This window comes from Moschus berezovskii, chromosome 12 (genome assembly GCF_049115385.1).
Source record: "Moschus berezovskii isolate FMDL1 chromosome 12, NW_MosBer_1.0, whole genome shotgun sequence".
Lineage (NCBI taxonomy): Eukaryota > Metazoa > Chordata > Mammalia > Artiodactyla > Moschidae > Moschus > Moschus berezovskii.
Genome location: NC_142471.1, coordinates 42,973,717 through 42,990,526, shown reverse-complemented (window position 1 = coordinate 42,990,526; position 16,810 = coordinate 42,973,717). Strand labels below are relative to the sequence as shown.

The following is a 16,810-nucleotide window of genomic DNA, read 5'->3' as shown; positions in this document are numbered from 1 at the left end:
GTTCCATTTTTATTAAAATCAATCAGAATAGGATTGTTTATAGCTATTAATTTTCCCTCTTGGCACTACTTTTACTGCATCCCAAATGCTTTGATATGTTGATTTTTCATTTTCATTTGATTTATGGTATTCTTAAATTTCTCTTGTGACTTCTTCTTTGATCTATTTTATTTGTTTAAAGCTGTACTGTTTAATATCGATACATTTTTCATTTCTTCATGTTTCTTTCCACTATTGATTCTCACTTCATTTGTGCTTGGAAAAAACATTTAGATAATTTCATCTTTAGAATTTGTTTGGACATACATTATGACCTAACATATGATCTACTGAGGAGAATATTCCATGTGCACTTGGGGGGAAATCTGCTTCTGTTGTTATTAGATTATTCTGTAGAAATCTGGTAGGCTGCAGTTCATGGGGTCGCTAAGGGTCCGACATGACTGAGCGACTTCACTTTCACTTTTCACTTTCACACATTGGAGAAGGAAATGGCAACCCACTCCAGTGTTCTTGCCTGGAGAATCCCAGGGACGGGGGAGCCTGGTGGGCTTCCATCTATGGGGTCACACGGAGTCGGACACGACTGAAGTGACTTAGCAGCAGCAGCAGAAATCTGTTAAGTACAATTGGTTTATAGTATTGTTCATGTTCTGTCTTCCCTTATTTCTCTATTTCCTTATATTTTGTCTAGTTCTTCTATCCTTATTGAAAATTTAGTATTGATGTCTCCAATCTTTATTGTAAATCTATTTCTGTCTTAAATTCTTACAGTTGCCTCATAAATTTTTGGTGTTCTAGTATTTGGTGCCTGTTTAAAAAATTGTTATATTTTCTTGTTAAATTAACCCTTTTATGAATATGTAATGCCCTTCTCTGCCTTCCTAAAACTTATTTTAATTGAACCATAGCTGATTTACCATGTTATGTTAATTTCTGTTGTACAATCAAGTGATTCAGTTACATAAACATACATTCTTTTTCATATTCTTTTCCACTGTGGTTTATCATGGGATATTATAATAAATTTTTCTGTGCTATACAGGAGGATCTTGTTGGTTATCCATTCTATATATAATAGTTTGTATCTGCTAATCCCAAACTCCTTCCCTATCCCCACTCCTTGGGAACAAGTCTGTTCTCTACGTCTGTCAGTCTCCAGCTATTATTTGACAGGTAAATTTTTCAGTATCAAAAATTATATTGGAAGTGGACATCTTTTCAGATAAGATATTTTTATCCTCCTTTTTCTTTCTTTTAGGATAAATTTTCAAAAATAGGATTATCTATGTTTCTTAATTTTTACAATTCAATATATTATGCCAGTTATTTTGCAAAGGCAAAATAATCTTTTCTCCAAACATAGAAGAGCTTTCTCGATTCACCTAAATTTTACCAGCAAATGGACATCTATCCATCGTCTCTCTGAAATTTAATATATAAAAATAATATTTTGTTCATGCTCTTATTTCCATTTAATTGATTACTAATGAAATCATTTTAACAAATTAAGTAATAATTATATTTTCTTCTTTGTTTCTTACAATTTTTTACTTAAAATCTACTTCATCTAATATAGTCACACCATCTCTCTTTGAGTTTCTTTTAACATGGAATATTGAGCCTCTTTCTTTTTCAAATATTTGTGTCCCTACATAAAAGTAAGTCTCTTGTAGACAGCATACACATAGACCTTTTTTTAAAAGTTGGAATAGAGTTGCTTTACAATGTTGTATTAGATTCTGCTGCACAGCAAAGTGAATCAGCTATATACACAGACATATATATACACACTCTCTTTTTTGGGATTTCCTTCCCATTTTTGTCATCACAGAGCACTTAATAGAGTTCTCTGTGCTATACAATCAGTTCTCATTAGTTATCTATTTTATACATAGTAGTATATATACATCAATCCCAAGCTCCCAGCCCATCCCACCAGGCCCTTCTCTCCTTGATGTCAATTTTTGTAAATCCATTCTGCCAATCTATGAAGTTTGTCTGGAAATTTAAATTCATTTACATTTGAAGTAATTGCTTATGGAAGGACTTCTGCCATTTTGCAGTTTGTTTTTGTTTGCCTTCTAGCTTTTTTGTCCCTTATGGTCAACATTTCTGCTTACTTATATGTTTACCAGATTTTTTTGTAGTGACAGGTTTTGCTTTTCTTACTTTTTTGTGTATATTCTATTATAGATATTTTCTTCATGATTATATGGACTTTAACTAATGTGTTAAAGTTATAATAATCTTTTTACAACTGAATCATCTTGCTTATAGTGCTGATATAACAGAATTGTTTTGGAATTGTAAATGATGCTTGAAAAGTTTCTGATAGATACATGTTCCATGAATGATCATTCTGAAATGGTTAGAGTCTCTATCTTTACCTTCCTGACCTTCTATCTTTAGCTTCCTGACAGTTCTAGATGTAACCAAGAAGAGGCAGAAGGAATGGTAGAGAAAAGAAGGATGCTCTTAGGTCTGAAAATGAATGGAGAAAATAACATAAATATGATACACAGGATGACTAAGCTCATGGTGATCTCTTGAGGTGAAAGGTTGAATTCCTGGTTGGTTTTTCTGACTCACGTGCCTTACAAAATACATGAGCCAACATTCACTGGGGAAGAGCCCATGACAGGGCACTAGCCTTTCATACCTACCATATGCAGAACGTGACAAAACACTTAGCTAGACAGATCCACATTTGCCCTCCAGAACCTGGGAGTGCAGCCTGCAGAGGTGCGGGATTGCAAGGACCTTTGAGCCCTGGTCTGCAGGGCACATGGAAGTTCCTCCCATCTAAACAGAAAGAGTCCTGAGGCCCTCTAGCCTCCTCACTCTCCATTCAGGTACTAAAGTCAGAGCTGATGGCAGTGAGAAACTGGAAGTAGGGATAGGAAAGCCCTGCAGCTTTCCCTGATGGTGTGGTGTCATGATGCTAGGACTGCAGTGTCCTGGCCCTAGTTCAGCTCCTCCCCATGAGTGTTCCCAGAAAAGATCTTCGGTGTCCAGAATGGCTCAGCTTTGCGGGCTGATAAGAAAGTAGAAAAATAATCCGGTTTGAGTAGCACATCCTTCTGCTGCCTGAGGCCAGGGCTCTTACTGTTGGGTCAAAACTGGGGGACCAGGAGAGCAAATGTATTAGAATGGCTCTGGCTTCTTCAACCACTGTATCCTCCCTTATTCCTTGAATATCAACCAACCTCGTTAGCCACCCAGAGTCCCTAATCCCCAAGCACATGAGTCAGGTTGGTCACCTTCCCCACCACTGACACTGGTGAAAGTCACTACCAGGGTGACCCAGTGAGGTTATTAAGGGAGTATGACAGCCTTCAGCTACACGGGGTGGGAAAGAGTTGTTAAAGAGTCTGCTGGAAACTGGAAAGGCAGAAAATCTGCCCACCAAAAGAAGGCGCCTCATCCCTCTTAATCAGGTCTTCTTTGTTTTCAGGTCAGACAGCATGGGCAACTCCTGGAAAGACATTCAACAATTAGTGGATAAAATGGTGAAGAAGTACACAAAGTACGGCTGATGTTTTCCTCTGCCAGGCAGAGTACACAGCTCTTCAGAGGTGGTGGGCATGGAAGTCCCTCGGGTCAGGAGCACAGTGCCCAGAGCCCAGGATAGTGTTCTGAAGCAGAAAGAAAGCACTACATTGGTTCCACTGGATCTTGACAGCTTTCTTGACCCTTACCTGGGAGTGAGATTACACTGTAGAGGAACACAGTCTGTGCTTGAAGACCTCACAGATTAGGAAGTGGGCAAACCAGTAACATACAGCTAAATACTGAGTTAAATGGTGCCAAGTGCCAAAAGTAAACATTCAGGGACTTATTTGAAATTTAAGGGAAAAAAGCAAGTACTCTTAGAAGGGGAAAAAAGGCAAGGATGGCTTCCTAGAGGATATGGAATTTTGCACTAGGCCTTAAAGAATGAAAAGACAGATTAATAAGAACCTTGAAGGAAATTTCTTGTGCAGTGAGTGATCTGTTAGGCTGGAAAGCAGGGCTTACTCAGGGGAAGTCTGATAGAAGAGTCTGGACAGAACAGTGTGAGGCCAAGTCCATGGGGCTCATAATACTAGGCCCTGGGCCTTGGATTTCCTGCTGTGAGCAATAGGGAGCTATATTTTCCTACAGCCAGGGCCAGGGGGTAGGATATCTGACATGGTTAAGGTTGTGTTCCAGAAGAAAAATCTGATAATTATAAGTTAAATGAGGTGGAACACAAACCAGGAGAAGTGGGGAACCCAGCTAGGGACCTATTATAGCAATTTTGCAAGAAGAGAATGAAGGTCAATGGACCAGAAAACAGTGCAGGGAAGAAGGAAGGATGTATATGAGAGATACTGCTGAGAGAACAATATCCCTGAGTTAAGAGGTAGACGGGGAAGACAGGAGAGAAGGGAAGTGTGAGAAGATGCAAAGAATTTTACATTAGAAGAGAGGCCAGTGGAGAGGCCCTCACGCAGTAGTACATGTGTCCACCTTTGTGTGTGTGCAGGGAACGTGTGCATATGCCTCTGTGTGTGTCTTTGTGTGTTTATGATTTTTTTAACTTATTTATGTGTCTAGTTATTTATTTATCTTTAACTGCACTGATTCTTTGTGGCTGCGTGCAAACTTCCTCTAGTTGCAGTGAATGGGGGCTACTCTTTTTTCCTGTGACATTGCCCACCAGGCTTGCTTTAGAGGATTAAAGCAGCACTTACCTATCTGAGGTGAGCTTCATGACAGTGCTGAACTATGTAGAGAAGGTGGTGAAGGGCTCTTTGTCGCCATGCTCAGGCTTCTCATTGCAGTGACTTCTCTTGTGGAGCACAGGCTTTAGGCATGCAAGCTGCTTTGGTTTGCATGGACCTAGTTGCCACGTGGCCTGTGGAATCTTCCCAGAGCAGAAAACGAACCTGTGTCCCCTGAATTGGCAGGTGAACTCTTAACCACTGGACCACTAGGGAAGTCTTGTGTGTGTTTGTGTGTGTGTGTGTGTGAGAGAGAGAGAGAGAGAGACATTGGGAGAGTTGGGCATATAGAAATGGACCAGGATGCCATCCCAGTGATCACTTTCAGCAAGATCGCACATCTCACAGGGCTCCCAATCTTTTACAAACGGAATGGGAATTTTCAGGGTTTGAGAAACAAAGCCTGAACAAAAGAGTTGGGTCATGGAGCAGGGAAATTGTCAGTCACCCCTTTCCTGCCTGCTCTCTGGTATCATTTTGAGCTCACGTGCATGTGTTTCTTCCATAGCCCCAAACTGCGAATGTCCTTCATCACCTATGCCACACAGGGCAACACGGTCATGAACCTCACCTCAAACAGGTAAGTACTGATTTAATCCACTAAAGCAAGTCTAGTGGGTGATGTCACAGAAAAAAGAAACTGAGGGCTCTCAGAGACCTGATGAGGACCCACTGTGTACAGGCTGGGCCATCCTGGGCTCCCCTCACTGATCACTCTGACCCCCAGCCTTGACTCTCACTGATCTCTGGCTGCACTGGGACTGGGAGACGCCTGTGCTGCTCGACCATCTCCACGCCTCTAAGCCCTGCCCGCCACCTGTCCTATGTCCCCTCTAACCCTGCCCTCCTCCAGTCCAGTCCTCTCTGCACTCTTCCCTTTTCTCACATTCAGCTCATTGTGAGGATTTCCTTAAACTGGCTGGACAGATGTGCAGGTCTTTTATGAACTCTAGCCTGTGTTGTGCACCTGCTCTTGTATTGATCTCTGCTGTGGGTCATTGAGGGTGAGGAGGAGATGGTCATACCTAAGGAATAGGGGATGGGCAGTGTTGAAGTGCTAGAGGATTCAGTGGAGGGGCGCTTGCTCTTGGTGGGATTGAGACAGATGACCTCATGAATATGGTTCTCAACACCAGACTAGACTGGAGTTCCAGAGATGGATCCAGTTGTGTGCCAAAAAGTATAGAGGTAGGAAGCTTCTGAGTAGCAGTTATGTTAAGAATTTCAAGGACACAAAAATTGGAACCTAATTCAGAGTGAGTGAAGCACCAAAGAAAGATAGGTTGAGGACATTGATGACTGGATGCCTCCAAGATTTAGACACAGTCACTGTTCAAGACCTTGTAGAGAAGCTGGAGCAGCAGATGAGCTGGAGCAGCAAGGATGCAGGGAAGGGAGTATGGGGGTGCCGAAACATCACTCCTCATGCCTGGCTCCCAGAAGAAGCAGGGACTGGGCTTCCTACTCTGTGAGCAGGGGGAGGCATAGTTTTGTTCATGTGTGTGTTTCAAGCTTAGAAGAGATACTGGAGTGGCTGTGAGGTGAAAGAAGGCAAGTTCATGGGGGCAGACTCCAGCAGGTGGAGGAGAGAGAAGTAACAGGGGCTTGACGTGGGCTTCTGGGAGAGGAATTGCCCATGGTGGAGAGAAAGATCATTGACCCTTCTAGGTTATGGAGCTCAAGGCCTGGATGAAGAGAGCTTTCTTGAGGCTCATGGAAGGCATCCCCAGTCTTCTCTGGAGAATAAAGGAGGGGAAGTCTTCCAGGACTGTGGGTTCAGGAGAAAGAGTGGGACTCAGGGGAGTGGGAAATACTTGAAATCCTGTGTGTAGTCCAGGATACACCTAAGACATCTCAAAATCAACCATGGCCTTCATGCTTCCAGCACAGGACCTGACAGAATCTTGGTGGGAGCTGGTCTCAACCTGAGATTGGGCATTTCCAAAAATGCCTAGGCATTTAGGAGGATGTGGCAGAGGGCTGGGATGGGTTTTGCTGTACAAGGTGAGTCCAGAGTGACTCGGGGAGCCTGGTAAGAGGTGCAGCTCTGATGGGTTTGCAGAGAATGTAGGGCAGGACTGGGACCAGGGCTGGTGCTTTCTGAGCCCTATCCACTAGGGCGAGCAGGCTGAGAGGGCACCGTTCACACAGGCCTTGCTCTGGTGCTGGAGAAGCCAGACAGTACGGAGCTAGGAAGCCTCCGGTGTGCTGGTCGGGGCAGGTGAGAACTGGGAAGAGGTGCAGGATCTCTTATGGTGTGAGAGGGGTACTTTAAGAACAGGAGGGATTGCTGAGAATTCTAGGAGCCTGGTGTCTGTGTATGAGAAGAGCTGGAAGGGCAGCAGTAGGGACAGCCACTCAGGCAAGAACTTTCCCTGATGATGTGGGTCCTGGGCAGGAGGCTGAAAGTACAGAGAGTTCCAGAATATTTTTGTGGTTCAAACAACACAATTGAAATCTTCCAGAAAGTGCCAAGATGTGTGTTTCTGCTCAACTAGGCAAGGCCTGCTTTGGCTTGCTCTGGCAATGGGTCCCAGGTCTCCTCTTCTCATGGGCTAGGTTGAAAAGGACTGGGGCTCTCATATTTCACCACATATGAGCAACTCTTCTGAGAAGCTAGCATTCAAGGATCACATACTCCTTAGACTTGCTGAGATAGCTCAGCCCATCATACTGGATAAGCCTGACCTAAGCCCCTGCTCCCTAGTGTATCCCAGTCCCATCCACAGCGATGACATGCCATCCTCATGGCAGCCTGAAGTCACTGCTTTTCCATCCCTGTGGACAGCCCTCAGGCCTCTTTTACAGCTTTTGGTCTATTTCTTCAGAAGCATATGAAGCCCAGGAGCCTTAGACTCTAATGGAGCAGCTTAACTACTTCCTTTAGCACCGATCCAATGAGGGAAGTGGCTGGAAGGGACCAAGTCCACCTCAAGGGTCTGTAGCAAGGGAGGAGGGGACAGGGCAGGAATATCAGCAGAATGATTTCTCCAAACTCAACTTTGCTTGTTGGAGGATAATGTACCCTCACCAGGGACCCCTTGGGTGCCAATAGTACCACCAGTCATGTTGGGGGTGCCGGATCCACAGGTGCACATCCGTGGGTGCTCCCCTCTCACCATGGATGGTCAAGGCAGGGCCCTTGATGAGTCCCCTGAGGTCTGGATGCCTGAGACAGGGATAAGCACATTGAAAGTCAGGACCTACTTATGGGACAGAAAAGCAGCATCCTCCACGCTCAATGAGTGGTAGACAAAGAAGGGTTAGGGTTAGTTTTCTCAGTGTCAAAGACACGAGCAGAAGGGTCATGAGAGGATCACGTGTGTCCTCTCCAGTCCAGGCATGTCTGCACAGGACAGAATGGTGTCAGGACAGCTGGGGCTGTTTTATAGCCATTAACCCTCATTCCTCCTCTACCCTCTTTTCTGATGTTTTTAGAACAGAAATACGTGATGGTCTTAAAAGACTTCAGAATATAGTACCTTCAGGAGCCACAAACTTGCAGGAAGGATTGAAAAAGGTACAAAGACAGCTCTGAGAATTCATTCTTCTTTATCAAATTCTTAGAATATTATTGGGTCTTCTCACTGCCTTTCCCCAAATTTTGTTGCAGGCAAATGAGCAGATTGAAAGCGTTTACTCCAATAGTAAGTTGCCTGTTGACGTCACTATGCTCAGGTGGGACAGAGCCAGGCCCGGGCCTCAGCAAGGGCTGGTGCAGACCCTCCTCCGCCAGCTCCTAGCGCTGACTCTTGGGGCGAGCTCCTTGCCCTCTCTGTGCTGCAGGTTCCTCCTCCCTGCAGTGAGGATGAAAAGCTCCCCCAGGGATGTTCCTGAGGACAACATGGGATTATGCTTTATATTGCTAGTTCGTGTGTGTGTGTGTGTGTGTGTGTGTGTGTGAGTCACTCAGTCATGTCCGACTCTTTGAGACCCCATGCACTGTAGCTTGCCAGGCTCCTCTGTCCCTGGAATTCTCCAGGCAAGAATACTGGAGTGGGTTGCTATTCCCTTCTCCAAGGGATCTTCCGACCCAGGGATCGAAACAATGTCTCACGCATTGCAGGCAGATGCTTTACCGTCTGAGCCACCAGGGGAGCCCACATTCCTAGTTCTTACTAGATATCATTGCTTGACCTAGAATTGGGCTGCGTGAAAAAGAAAAGAGAAATTCCAGGGACAGTGAGCAGATGGAACTCAGTTTAAGACACGGAGACCTTGGCCTGCCCTGGCTGCCCACACTCTGTCCACCACAGTGCTGGCTCTGCCCCCTTCCCCTTCAGCCTCTTCCTCTGACTGACTGTCATCCTGTGACCATGTTTCCAACAGTGGGAAAGGCTGTGCTCAACCCAGAACCATCGGCATGTAGACTGTAGGGTTGCAGCCCTCATCAGGAAAGATGCATAGGCTGCTGGGGAAAGGCAGCAAGCTGGGCAGGGGCCGCTGCTCAAGCCTCTGACAGTCAGTCTGGCTGCTCCTCCCTGTGCTCACCTCAGAGACTTGTCCTTGCCAGGGAAGTAGCTGCAGCTCCCTTTCAGGGCAAAGGCTGTGCCACCTTGCCCTAGTGAGGGTCCAGTGGGGAGAGCTCTGAGCCAGTCTCAGATTCCTTATCTGTCAAGTGGGTCCTGGCCTAAGTCCTCTGACCCTCCAGGCACTCGGGTGACAGTTCTGGGGTCAGGGTGACCCCTTCCCAGGAGAAGGTGATGCAGGATCTGTGCTGCAGGCTTGACAGGCTGAGACAAGTCACTCTAGGTGCCTTGCTGACCAGCCCACTCCCTGCTTTTTCTGCAGACAAGAATGCTTCCAGCCTGATATTCACTCTGACTGCTGGGCCACTGCTGCCAGCGACGGTACAGGATTCTAAGAGTGAAGTGAGTCCCATCCATCGTTACCCACTTTGTGGTCCATGTATTTGGGTATTTTATACTCAAAACCTTCTTCCTCTTAGGCTAACAAGGCTCGGAATATGAAGACCACGATTTACTCAATGGGTGTAAAAGACTATAAGAGAGACCAGGTAATTTAGAACAATAACCAAGTGCCACTCTTGAGCCCAGTTGGGGAAAGCTTTCAAAGGCAGCTGTCCCAGGGTCACCCAAAGGACCCCAAGTGTTTCAACAACAGGTAGCCACAGCAGATGAATAGCAAGTGTCGTGTAAACCTACACACCAGAGGTGCAGGTGGAGAAGCTTTACACTCCCTGTGGGTGGGCTGGCTGATGCCCAGGTGTGGCCCTTGAAGTCCAACATGGGCAGGAGGCGAGGGTTTCTCTCCTAGGATAGGACTTGCAGTGTCCTCAACACTCACTATTTACCAAGCCATCTTCTCTCCCTTTTAGCTGCTTCAAATTGTACAAGGAAAGAGACAGGTGTATCATGTGGATGAATCCAATATCGATGAAGGCTTTATTAGATCAGTGAGTGTGGCTGAATTTGAGAAGGGGGTTGGGTGGCTTCTCACCATGCTCACACCTGTCTCTCTCCTTGGCCCTGTCCTTCTGTTCCAGATTGTGGGAAATTCCTGTAAGCAAGTTATGGGCAAGGACACATTCTATGCTTGTGTAGGAGGTACGTGCTGGAGTCACTGTTCTAGACAGAATGGCACATCTGTTTGTGTGGTATGAATGTGCCTGAGTGTGTCTGTACCTTTGAGTGGTGTGAGTATAGGCTGTGAGTGTCTTTGGATGAGTGTGAAGTGTGTGTTGGGGGTGGAAGGAGGTATATTGTGTGTTTTGAGTGGAGTAAATATATGGTATGCATGTGACATGCATGAGTATACTGTCTGAGCGTGTGCTGTGTGCGCTCATATATGAGGGGTGTGTATATGAGAATTCTTCAGCCATGTGATTGTGCCTAAATGTATGAGTCTGTTTTTGTGTGAGGCATGTCTGTCAGAGGTTGTGGTGTGATTATTGTATGTATTACCTTTGCTTCCAGTTTTGAGAAACAATTGACATACTGCCTTGTATAAATTTAAAGTATAACACAAAATGACTTGATATACATGTTTTGGGATATGATTGCCACAGGATGTTTAGCCTAATTACTTTCTCAAACTCAAATCTAAAATTATAATTAAAAAATAAGAAAAGATAAGTGTTAAACCCTGAACATAACACTAACAAATGAAATCCAACAACACACAGAATGGACAATACATCAAAAATAATTAGGGATCGCCTAATGTAATCCCCAGAAATGTAAGTCTGATCTAGTGTTTGAAATTTCAATATAATGTGTTGCATCAGCAAAATAGAGAAAGGAAACGATTATTTCAGTGGAGAAGCAAACAGCTGGACACAGTTCAAGTTCAGCATCATAATAGGAGCAACATAATAAAGACATCCATGCAAATTTTCACAGCTGACACTACACGCAGTGGTTCAATGAGGACCGCCTCTCCCTGAGATCTGGAATTTGACCAGGATGCCCTCTCTTCCACGGGAGGGTCCCTGCATCAGTGTGAGGAAGATCCTGTGCAGTCGAGTTTCTGTTAGAAGCAATCTCTCTGAGTGAGCTCTGTGTGTGCCAGTTTGTGCATCCACATCACTGGGGTTTGTAGAGCTGAGGTGGGTGAATTAGCACACGTTCCCACTGGTAACAGCACCCAGCTGGATGCCTCTAGATATAGACCCAGGAAGTTGGTCCTGGCTCTGGTGCTCTGAACTGCAAGACCACAGTGCAGAAGGCTGTGGGGTCAGACAGAGCAGTGCTCACATCTGAGCTCTGCTGCTCATTGACAGAGAACCGGGGCAAATTGCTAAGTATCTGCCAGTTTGAGCTTCATCTCCAAGAAGCAGAAGTAACAATGCCCATGCAATGAGACGCAGATGCAGTGGAGGCACGGTTACGGCGCAGGATCTAGAACCTGGTGGCCCTCCCCAACAGGACCTGGTACTAAGGCTTCCATCGCTGACCCCTGGTGCTGACCCCACCCCTCTGCTGAGTCCAGGAGGGAGAGGGAAGTGGTGAGAGAAGACCCAGAATGAAAGCATCTTCAGCTGAGCCCTCTGTGGGTCCTATCTGATCCTGACTCCTCCTGTCTCTGACCCTGTGACCTCACCCTCACCAAGGTGTGAGCGTGAGGAAAGACCCCCCCACACATGCAGGGTCTTTTCCTGCATGTCCCTGCTGTGCAACAACCATTCTCTGATCATGTCCCCAGGACACACACAGGCCTGTCAGGCCTCAGGGGAGGATGCCTGTTGTCATTCATGCCCTGTGATGGCCCAGCTGGGGTGACAGGTGCCTGCTGCACACCCTCTGCTGGCATGACCCAGCGGTGCTGCTCCCGGTCCAACTGTTGTCATCTTGTCAAAAGCTGCCACATAGCATGACTGTCATTTGGAGGGAAAACTCAAGGCAGGAACGTGGACCCCAAATAAAGCAGAAGAATCTGTTCATCAGGCAGGCATTCTGAATAAGTCAGTGGGCTGGGTAGGTGGGTGCCAGGAGCAGGTGAACATGAGGAGCATGGCCTCTTCAGGTTCTTGGGCTCTCTCCAGGACTAAGCAGAGGCCTCTGCTGACCTCCTGCCTCCAGGCCTATGCTCCAGCCCATCCTCTGCACAGGACACAAGGGGCTGAGAAGGCCACTTCCCTAACCCACCTGATCACAGAGACTGAGGCCTTCAGGCCAGACAGCTGGGCCCTCCAAGGTCCAGCTTCTGTTCTAAGCCCTCCTGCTGCAGAGGCTTCAGGGTCAGGAGACTGGGCTTCCTGCAAAACCTTCCTCAGCTTCTGAGATTTCACACTCAGAGTGCTTCAATGCCAAAGCCTTTCTTGGTCAGCTGGCACCCCTGGCTTATCACAGCCCTTGGTGTCTTCCTCCCTTTAGTCACTTATCACTCAGTATGAAACATGACTACTGCTTAGCTCTTCCAACCTTTTATTGTGGAGATTTCAAACCTACAGCAAAGAGAGAATGAACAACGGGCAGCCCTCTCTCTACTACCTGGATTTTCAATTAATATCAGACCATATTTCCTTTATCATGTATTTTCTCTAACTCCTCTCTCTTTCTGCTCTCTCTCTCTTCATCTATTTATCTTATTTCTTGATGCATTTCAAAGTAACTTATTATCTCTAATATACCGCCCCCAAAGTCCTATTCTGCATGCCTTTACCTAGGGAACAATTTTTGTTGAGTTCTCGTTTTGAAATGCAGCAGACAAGTACATTATTTGATGGGTTCTGACAAATGCATACAACACCTGTAACCTCAGATCCCATGAAGGCTCAAAGTATTGGAAATGCCTCCAGGATGTCTCCTCAGCTCCCTTCCCAGGCAACACCAGCCCCCATCCCTTGGACGCAACTACTCCCTGATTTCTTCCTTCACAGGCTAATTTGCTGCTTTAGAATCTCTTCTCAATGACTCAAAGGATGAATGTAGAGTCTGGCCTGAAGCTCTCAGCACCACTGTTTGGCAATTCATCCATCTGTGTGTTTCTGGGTTTCCTCAAGGCTTGCACCCTAGGAGGCAGGCTGAAGGTAGTGGCTAGTCACTCGTTTTCTTGTGTGTAACTGGGCCAGAGTGAGTGTCTGCAGAAAGCACAGCAGGTGGGGCCCAGCAGTGGAGGCCACAGTAAGACACGGTGCAGGCAGGGCTTCCCTCCGAGATCTGGCGTCCAGCTCTGATCACGGCTGGAGACCCTTTGTGGGGGTGTGTGGGGCAGGCTGGATGAGGCCGGAGGACTGCAGGATGAGGGCAGGACACATTGTTCGGACGGGGATACTCCTGCCACCAGCCTGGGTAGAAGCTGTCCCTCCACCTTGTTAAGGTTCCCTCTTGTCCCATCCCTCTGTCTCCAGGTTTAACAACCACAAAGAGCTCAGCTTTTATATGTAAATACCTACCAAAATATACTTCACAAGGATATTTTTACATTAATGGGATCATGCAGTCTGTTGTTCAGTTGCTAAGTCATGTCTGACTCTTTGCAAGCTCATGGACTGCAGCACATCAGGCTCCTCTGTCCTCCATTATCTCCCAGAGTTTGCTCAAATTTATTTCCATTGAGTTGGTGATGCTATTTAACCATCTCCTCCTCTGTTGCCCCCTTGTCCTTTTGCCTTCAATCTTTCCCAGCATCAGGGTCTTTTCCAATGAGTTGACTCTTTGCATCTAGTGGCCGAACCACTGGACATCAGTTTAGGTATTAGTTCTTCTAATGTTCAAGGCTGATTTCGTTCTGATCTCCTTGCAGTCTGAGGGACTCTCAAAAGTCTTCTCAGCACAATTCAAAAGCATTAATTCTTCAGTGCTCAGCCTTCTATATGGTCCAACTCTCACATCCGCACATGACTACTGGAAAAACCATATCTTTGACTACATGAACCTTTGTAAGCAAAGTAATGTCTCACTTTTTAATATGCTGTCTAGGTTGGTCATAGCTTTTCTTCCAAGGAGCAAGTGTCTTTTAATTTCATGGCTGCAATCACCGTCTACAGTGATTTTGGAGCTCAGAAAAGAAAATCCATCACTACTTCCACTTTTTCCCTTCTATTTGCCACGAAGTGGTGGGACTAGTGCCAAGATCTTAGTTTTTTGAATGTTGAGTTTCAAGCCAGCATTTTCACTGTCCTCTTTTACCCTTACCAGGAGGCCGTTTATTTCCTCTTCACTTTCTGCCATTAGAGTGGTATCATCTGCACATCTGAGGTTGTTGATATTTCTCCCAGCAATCTTGATTCCAGCTTGGGATACATCCAACCTGGCATCTCACAAATGGCAACCCACTCCAGTATTCTTGCCTGAAAAGTCCCATGGACAGAGGAGCCTGGTGGGCTACAGTCCAGGGGATCACAAAGAGTTAAACATGATTAAGAGTCTAACATTTACCTTACCCCTTACTCTGCATATAAGTTAAACAAGCAGGGTGACAATATACAGCCTTGTCATACCCCTTTCCCAATTTTGAACTAGTTGGTTGTTCCATGTCTGGTTCTAATTGTTGCTTCTTGACCTGCATCCAGATTTCTCAGGGGCCAGGTAAGGTGGTCTGTTATTTCCAAACTTCCACAGTTTTTTATGGTCCATGTAGGCAAAGGCTTTAGTGTAGTCAATGAAACAGAAGTAGATGTATTTCTAGAATTCCTTTGCTTTCTCCATGATCGAAAAAAATGTTGGTAATTTAATCTCTGATTCCTCTGCCTTTTCTTAACCCAGCTTGTACATCTGGAAATCCTTGGTTCACATATTACATTGCTGAAGCCTAGCTTGAAGGATTTGAGCATAGCTTTGCCAGCATGTGAAGTGAGCACAATTGTACAGTAGACTGAACGTTCCTTTCGCATTGCCCTTTTCTGGGATCAGAATGAAAACTGACCTTTTCCAGTCCTATGACCACTGCTGAGTTTTCCAAATTTGCTGACAATATTTTCCAAACTTCTGTGTAGTATTTCATTGTATGAATGGACCAATTTATTTAATTGGTCTTCTTTGATCAATATACAGATTGTTCCTAATAAGTCAATACTACAAGTCAGACTATATGTAGAACCTTCCTGAGGGTTACCTCTCTGTGAGCTTAGGAAAGGAATTCACTAAGATTTCAATGAGAAGTAGAATTTCTACATTAAAGACACACCCATGTTAAAGTTGGTCATTGTCCCATTACTTTCTGTTTTCATGTGGGAGTTCTAAAGTTTTCATTCTTATATTTAGTTCTTTAAATCTTTTTCACTTTATTTTTGTAGATTAAGGGGGAAAATGGTCTTTTTTCATTCTTTCACATGAAGCTGTCCAGTTGTACCATCAACATTTAGTAAAGTGTATTTTTTCTCATTGTATACTCTTGTCTCAATTGTAATAGATTAATTGACCATATATGCATGGGTTTATTTCTGGGCTGTCTATTCTGCCTGCTAATTTGTGTGTCTGTTTTTGTGCTAGTACTATTCTGCTTTGACTTCTGTGGCTTTGTAGCATACTCTGAAAACAGAGAGCAAGATGCTTCTAGCTCCATTCTTCTTTCTCAAGATTGTTTTAACTATTGGATTCAAGAAAATATGCAGACTTTTCTACATGGGCTTCAGTATTTTCAAAACCTAAAAGGAAACATGTCAGCAAGCCAGCATCAGCCCATGAGCTAAGAATCTATTTGCTTCAAACCAGAGAATTTGTAAACTTCACTTTGATGGAAGTTTCAGGAAGACGTGAAGCAAAGGAATGAGGACTGCCAATTTCAAGGCTATGCTGACATTTCTAAGGAATGTTCTTCAGAGTTAACTGACTTTAGGTAATTAATTGACTTTGACCAGGAGACAGAGGTGAAGGCTAATGACCTTGGGCTTATAGCAGGAAGCCTTGCATTTTAACCTGGCCAGCTCACCAGGGGCCAGGTTCACTAACTGCCCTCTCTGGATCCCCTGGTGTTTATTTCAGTTGTCAGGAAGCACCAGTGGGGATCCAGCAGCCTGCGTAGGGGCTATGATCCAAAACTGCACCTCAGCAAACCATTGTCTCTCAGTCTGACAAAAGAAAGTTCTTGGTTAATCCCTGGGATGGCAGTGAGGGGTTGTGCTAAGTACACAAAGAGTCAGGGAGAGGGAGGGGAAGAGCAGTCATTGCAGACTTCAGAACCAAAGCGAAGATTTCACCTTCCATAAGAGATTCCCTTATGCAAGGTCCTCGCCACCTTGCTTGCCTCACTCAGGTCCAGGCCTTGTTTCTAGGGTCTTCAGCCTGCCATAAGCACAGAGAAACACAGGGAGGAAGAACAGACCCCAAGTGTCAGAAAACCACACAGGCACCCAGGCGTGTATGCTCAGTTCAGACCAAGAGTCAGGGCTGTCTTCAGCTTGTGTTAATTTGGTTCCTGTCATTTATGTAAGGGAAGGTCAGATGGAGAGCACTCCTGGTATGTCTCAGAGAAGACCTTGAGACATCAGTCATAGACCTTTGGTTGTGTTTGGCCCTGTGGAGGGTATGAGACCTTAATGGGCTTTGATGGGTAAGGGCAGTGGTGAGAGGCCCCCAAGTGCCCAACCACTTCAAAGTAGACCCTCAGTGAAACCAGGTGAAGCCCAGAGGTGAACAGACAATGATTCAAATACAACT

The 16,810-nt window shown here is 45.4% G+C and overlaps 1 protein-coding gene across 1 annotated transcript in view; it reads left to right on the top strand.

Annotated features, from left to right (window-relative positions):
* LOC148775980 (anthrax toxin receptor-like) overlaps positions 1-16,810 on the top strand; it is a 44,510-nt gene that overhangs the window by 8,124 nt on the left and 19,576 nt on the right. The window contains exons 2-9 of the mRNA XM_088842482.1: positions 3,458-3,529; positions 5,257-5,328; positions 8,187-8,268; positions 8,362-8,395; positions 9,540-9,619; positions 9,697-9,765; positions 10,087-10,164; positions 10,255-10,315. Of these exons, the coding sequence (XP_088698608.1) occupies positions 3,458-3,529; positions 5,257-5,328; positions 8,187-8,268; positions 8,362-8,395; positions 9,540-9,619; positions 9,697-9,765; positions 10,087-10,164; positions 10,255-10,315 (548 nt within the window). The remainder of the gene's footprint in view (positions 1-3,457; positions 3,530-5,256; positions 5,329-8,186; positions 8,269-8,361; positions 8,396-9,539; positions 9,620-9,696; positions 9,766-10,086; positions 10,165-10,254; positions 10,316-16,810) is intronic.